The sequence below is a fragment of the Stegodyphus dumicola genome, chromosome 7 (genome assembly GCF_044657685.1).
Source record: "Stegodyphus dumicola isolate Sdum_Otavi_A_Nest chromosome 7, ASM4465768v1".
NCBI lineage: Eukaryota > Metazoa > Arthropoda > Arachnida > Araneae > Eresidae > Stegodyphus > Stegodyphus dumicola.
Window position 1 is genome coordinate 187225048 of NC_140774.1, and position 6819 is coordinate 187231866.

The 6819-nt window shown below is 33.3% G+C and overlaps 1 protein-coding gene across 1 annotated transcript in view; it reads right to left on the minus strand.

Annotated features, from left to right (window-relative positions):
* LOC118195752 (uncharacterized) overlaps window positions 1-6088 on the minus strand; it is a 127700-nt gene extending 121612 nt beyond the window's left edge. Inside the window, exon 1 of the mRNA XM_085821166.1 lies at window positions 5549-6088. Within this exon, the coding sequence (XP_085677292.1) occupies window positions 5549-5666 (118 nt within the window). The 5' untranslated portion in view covers window positions 5667-6088. The remainder of the gene's footprint in view (window positions 1-5548) is intronic.
* Window positions 6089-6819: the final 731 nt, after the last annotated feature.

A 6819-nucleotide genomic window follows, 5' to 3' on the forward strand; every position in this document is an offset into this window, starting at 1 on the left:
AGTGATCTCAGTTTCTTTACTCTTATATATTTATAAATTGTACATTTTTTACTTTAAAAATGATTGAATTATGTTGTTTTTATATTCCGTTTACGGGTTTTATGCCTTTAGTAAATCTGTATGCAATATTTTTAGAATTATCAACAATTTTAAAATTGTTTAAGTGCCGGTAAGCCTAATTTGATGGCGGCCATTGATGTTTACATTTGAAACAGGAGACTAGTGGATTTGTTGCCAATCTAGAGAAACTTAGCTTCGCAACAACAAAGATAACGCCTTCATTTATTATTGCCGATTAAATCATGCTTTATCCTTTCTTTAATTTTTTCGAGGAAATAAGCGTTTAAGATTTACTTCGTAATTTTTAATACAGATATTTTGAGTTTTTATGTATTTTTGCCTTGTCGCGAAGTGAGAATTGAATTAATTGAATGAGAAATACTCAATCGTCAGTGAAAAACTGTTTCCTTTTTGTTTTGTTTGCTTAATTTCTTTTATACATAGTTCTAGCCTTATTATAGTGTTTGAATAGAACATGTGGCAACGATTAGATAATTCTTTAAATGATATAAATTTGGTGCATTCAGAGTTATAATATGAACGAAATATAATACTGTTAAGTAAACCTAGCGCCAGAGTGTCGCTATGGTAAACAAAGTGAATTTTAAAGAATGCATTTATTCTATTGTGGTTTATGCGCTGTCGGCAAAGTAGATTTAATTCAATCCAATAAGTTTAAATGAAATGCAAGAAAAAATGCGTATAATTTAATATTCCGTACAAGGAAGTCATGTGGTGTACACATCAGATTTTTATATATATAGATTTTCACAAATTTTCAGCACTGGGAGAACTGGCAAGTAAATGGCCAGAAATAAATGTTTTGCAGGCACTGTTCAGATAAACTCAGTTTGTCGTATTCCAGCTTTTGGAAATAAAATTAAAACGTTAAACATTTAATATACCACAAAAGTTTTAATTTTGTACATTACTCAGTAACACTTTCGTTCCTATTCTCAAATGAATTTAGTTTTTCCTAAATTACACAATTCACCCTTTCGGAACAACTCGAAGAACTTTCAGAACGTGAGAAAAGTTCGATTAGAGGTAGAATGGGCGTCATGTGGATTGCATTATTTCTTCCAATCACAGGTGGCTAGATGAAATGCAACGCAAGGCAGCATCAATTTCAGGTTGAAGCTGTTTTTATACCTTTAATTATTACTTCCAAAATACCATTTGCTGCCTGCTGTAATCTGAGTTCGAGTATTTTTTCCACAGGTGATAGCCAGCTGTTAGCTGTAGGCGGAAATACCCCCCCCATCCCCTTCATTCTTCCCATCCTACTGAAAATAAGCCGGGGATTGCGATCCCTCAAGCAGCGTTATTTGTACCGGAAGTACCAGCGTAAGATTTGCTTTCGAAAAGAATTGGAAACGAAGTGGGGCTTTGTACAGCGAAGAACAGCCTGGATTTTCGAAAAGTTGCCCTTTTCTAAGGTACCACCTGCCACGTACGAACGCAAGAATAGAGTTTTTTAATTATTTTCGTGTTTCACACGCCAGTTCTGCAAATACTGGGTAAATGTTTCCGTTTGAAGAAATAGCACTTACTGAAGGAGAAACGGGATTTATTGCATCATTAGACTCAGTTAGGGGAAGATTAATTTGAATAACGTGAGCTAGGAGGGAGGGCAGGTGTTAATGGCATAAAACCTCTCAAAAAAACATTTCTTTTAAAACTCTTAAACATCTGTTCGATATTTCTAATATGACTTTACTTTCCCTATTAATATTTTAAGCGCGAGCAATATATCAGTATGACTTGGATTGCTAGCATAAATTTGGATAATAACAGCCACAAAAATAAACGGTATTATAAACTGATAAATCTGTATACATCAAAACTAATTTTTATTGTTTCTATTTAATTTTATGTAACATATTACATTCTAATTATGTAAATATTGTGCAACATTTGAATTAGGTTTGATTATGGCAAAGCATTGGAGGGCTATCTGCGTGAGAGGACGGATGCCTTCCTGGAGGACTTTCTAAGGAAAACTGGTTCGTATACGCGTTACAGATGGAGGCAAACACCCATGGAGCCACCCTATTCACCGGAATTCGAATCCTGAACTGAATTACTCGAGCTCAACGACTTCGTTGCTCAGAAAAGTAAATTGCTCAGTCCCCCCCCCCTAAAAAAGGCGGGAGAAGGGAAAAAAAAAATCTGAAAGCTTTCAGATTTGACATTACTCCCAAAGAGACGTTAATTTAACGCTTTGTGTGTTACCTTTATTTATTAAGTATCATGTTCTTTGCACTTAAACCATAAAATTCAATTCAACTACAATATCGCAAAATAATTTAAAAATGACCATGTCTTTAGAATTTCCGATACACGATCTTGCCCGCTGGAGATAAGAATGTATCATTTTCCGTACAGTTTTGCTATTGCTCTGAGTTTGTTAATAGAAAATCTGATGTGATGTCTGACCACATGACTTCTTTGTACAGAATATTAAATTATACGCATTTTTTCTTGCATTTCATTTAAACCTATTGGATTTAATTAAATCTACTTCGCCGACAGCGCATAAACCACAATAGAATAAATTCACTCTATTTGTTTAACATAGCGACACTCTGGCACTAGGTTCACTTAACAGTATTATATTTCATTCATATTATAACTCAGAATGCACAAAATGTATATCATTTAAAGGATTATCTAATCGCTGCCACATGTTCTATTCAAATACTATAATAAAGCTAGAACGATGTAAAAAAGAAATTAAGCAAACAAAACAAAAAAGAAACAGTTTTTCACAGAAGATCGAGTATTTCTCATTCAATTAATTCAGTTTTCATTTCGCGACAAGACAAAAATACATAAAAGCTGAAAATATCTGTATTAAAAATTACTAATTATTACAAATTAAATTACTAATTATTAAAAATTAAGTAAATCTGAAACACTTATTTCCTCAAAAAAATTCCAGAAAGGATTAAGCATGATTTAATTCGCAATAATAAATGAAGGCGTTATTTTTGTTGTTGCGAAGCTTAGTCTCTTTAGATTGGCAACAAATCTACAATTCTGCTGTTTCAAATGTAAACAAATATGCCCGCCATATTATTTAAAACTTAACCGCACTTAAACAGCTTTTAAATTGATAATTGTACAAATATTGCTTCCAGAATTACGAAAGGCATAAAACCCTTAACCGGAAGATAAGAACAACATAATTCAATCATTTTTAAAGCAAAAAATGTACAATTTACAAACATATAAGAGTAAAGAAACTGAGATCACTGAGCCGGGTAATAGAGTGGATATATATATAAATACATTTATGTACGTTTGGTGCGGCCGACTGCAACCAAAATACGAGGTGCACATCTACATGTTATAGCAGTCCTATATACAAAATTTCAACGTTCTCAGGTTACTCGTTTTTGAGTTATGCGAGATACGTACATACGTTCGTACAGATGCCACGAAAAATTCTCTTCAGAATTAATTTTAAAGCAGTTTTATAATTTTTTTGAAGGAAAAGAGTCTTTTATTCTGTCCTTACGTACAGATATCACGCAAAAACATCGTTAAATTGCATTCGATAGCGATCAAAATGGATATTTTCGTTGAAATATGCTGCCTGAAACTTTTCGAGATTACAATACTTCCTTTTTACTTCGTACAAGGAAGTAAAAAGAAAGAAAATCTGAAAGCTTTCATGTTTTATATTACACACAAAAGGGCGTCTTTTTAAAGTTTTGGGCGTTACCTTGTTAAATATCATGTTCTTTGGCCTTAAATCACAAAAAATTACAGTAATCACAAAATATTTAAAAAACAGCATATATTTAAGAATTTCCGATAGACAATCTCGAGCGATGGAGATTAAAATGTTTTATTCAGTGTTGCCACTGTTCGCTTTGAAATCGTTGAGTTTGTTAATCAAAAATTCGTTAAAGTTTTACAAAATATGAAATAGATAGTAAAGCAAATTCAAAATTGAAAATTCGGCGCAGATGATTTTTAGAGTTTTGCGTTAGTGAAGTCACTACCACCACCACCAAAATTGAAAATTTGGGCATATTCGAATGGAAGGCCACGTTATTCAAAATTTGATGTCTTCTAGTTACCGTTCTATTTTCACAGATCGAGAAACATACATACATTCATGCAGATTCTTCATTATTTAATTTATTTAAATATAATGCAGGGCTCTAATATTTGGTGGCAACAGTTTGGAAAGTGAAACGCCTCAAAATGTCATTTTGAGACTAATAGCCCTTTGGGCTAATAAACTAATGAGAGATGAAAAAAATATAATTAAATAAAAAATAACTGAAATAATTCTAATTTTAGGGTAAAATTTCAGGTTTTTAATAACCATTGATATAAATTAATAATAAGAAGAAAATATAAAAATTTCCATCGCTTAGCATTTGTAAACACTTCGCGACATGAATGGCACTAGTCTTTCAACAAAATTAATTTCATGCAAGTCCTATACAGGAAAGAAAGATACTCAAGAAAGGAAATTAGTAAGCAGCAGCTAATGGGTAAAGGATGCAAATACACTCAGAAAAAGTAGTAGTATGAATTATAATAAATAACGCATTCCAAACATGCGGCTATTACAAGATTTAGCATATTACAGAACTCCTCTTCGTGATTTGGCGCCCCAGCGGCCGAGCGGTAAAGTCGCTGAACGGTAATAGTTCTGCGCGAGTTTCGAATCCCGTGAACCTGGCTGCATGGGCGTTTTCGTGGTTTTCCCCAGGTCTAACGTGCGTACGAGTCAGTTTCCCTCATAAAGTCGTCCACGAAGGCATCCCTCCCCTTAGGCAGGTAGCCCTCGACACATTGCAGTGATTAAATAAACCAAAACCTCTTCGCGATGTTTGTTGATCATATTTATTACTTAGCCATAGTTACACGTTGCCCAACCAATTACATGTAACAGAAAGGTAAGCTTTAGATGAAAGGAGCTAAATATTCTTACATCTCGTATCAAACCTTATTTTATCAAATAAACAGTATCACATGAAATAACGGTATGTAGCTTATATAAATATTATAATAAATATTCTAACTAGTGTCATAATAGTTTGGAACTTTTATAGTAACTTCTCTTAAGAATCGCAAATATGAAATATTGTTATATACTTTTAAATGTAATGTTCAGTTTACATACAGTAGGAGAAATAAATCCCTGATTTAACAAGTCTGTTAAATACAAAATAAAATTTTCTCAAGAATATTTCAATATGGTACTGTTAAGATTGGAATTAAAAAATTCTGTTAGCTCGTTTGCAAACACGCGCGCGCAGCACAAGCACATATTATCAGAGGTGGGAAAAAATCACCTGAATTTTCTTGCATGCATCAAAAATTAAAATAATATTAACATATCAACATCTTTATCTTGGAAAAAAATAATGCCAAATTTAATTGGAAAAATTTCTAAAACACACTTTAACCGCATAATGATCATAAAAACATACAACATAAATAATTAAAAATGTTTACTTACCAGGTTTGGTGCAGAAGAAGAAGACAAGCACAAATATATTAAAAGCGACAATCACGTCTTTGACTAAAGTTGCTCTGAAACTTAATTTCAGTTCCATTATTTCTTTTGTAGGCTGCATCGGGTTGCCTAGGCAACCAGAGCCGTAAGAACAAGGTTTAAAAATTATATCCCAAAGTTTTTCGTATAAAGTCACCAGTATAATAGTTCTTGAGCCATAACAGTGCTTCAGTTATGCCTGGTGCAAAGAATACAAAAATTTGTTCTTCAGCCCTTTTCAGAGATACGGCAACAAAACGTTTGGTAAAAATGTTTAATCTTCAATAAATGAACAGGTGCAGAACTGCCACTGCAGACGAAGGGAAAAAAAATAAAATAAGAAAAGGAATGAAAGGAAAATTAATGCGAGTATTAGCAGCGTTCGGAGAGAAGAATGGGTATTCTAAATAGAAACAATTTTACATGGAAAGGGGATAGCTAGAATGAACCACAAGTGCCTTTTAATATTCCGCTATTCCCGCCGCCAGCACTGCTATCCGATGAATGAATGAAGTCTCCCGTAGAAAAAGTTTCCGAACACGCTAAGCTCAGTGACGTCATAAAGTCACATGACTTCAGAGATGAGTAAAGTACGGCGCCTGCGCAGTAGTATTCCGTCTGGCATGAATGAATGTCAAAAATGTATCTGTTGTTACGACACCTGCAGTCATCGAATATGTTGAGCGCATATTAAACGGCATCTGTATTTACACAGTGAAGTTTCTGGCGTGGGGAACACGAATTTACGTATTTAAATACATGTTCGAAATGCACTGATATCCATAAACCGGAGCTTTCTTGTGATCAAATAACATCCGAATTTTATTTTGGCGAAATTCTTTGGCGAATGACAACTATATTTACACAGGCATTTGAAACCACATAAAGATGACATGAAGTTATATCTTACCTGGAAGAGATATTTTTAAAAAACAGTTTTTATTCCCACGTTTCCAAAAATCGTTGACTTTAGATGCGCCATAAACAGAGGTTACTCAAATTTTGTGGCTGTTAAGTTACATCCCGTTATGTTACGTTAAATCATTTATCCTCCAATATCTGCAAATTTATCATTGAAAGAGATATAAGATCTAGCATCTATCATATACATAGCCCTGCAAACGCCATTCTCGCAGATGTTTCCATACAACGTGGCATAATACATTTATATATTACATATATTAATATAGTTTACGCTATAATTTAAAATATATAAAATACGTCATATTACAATA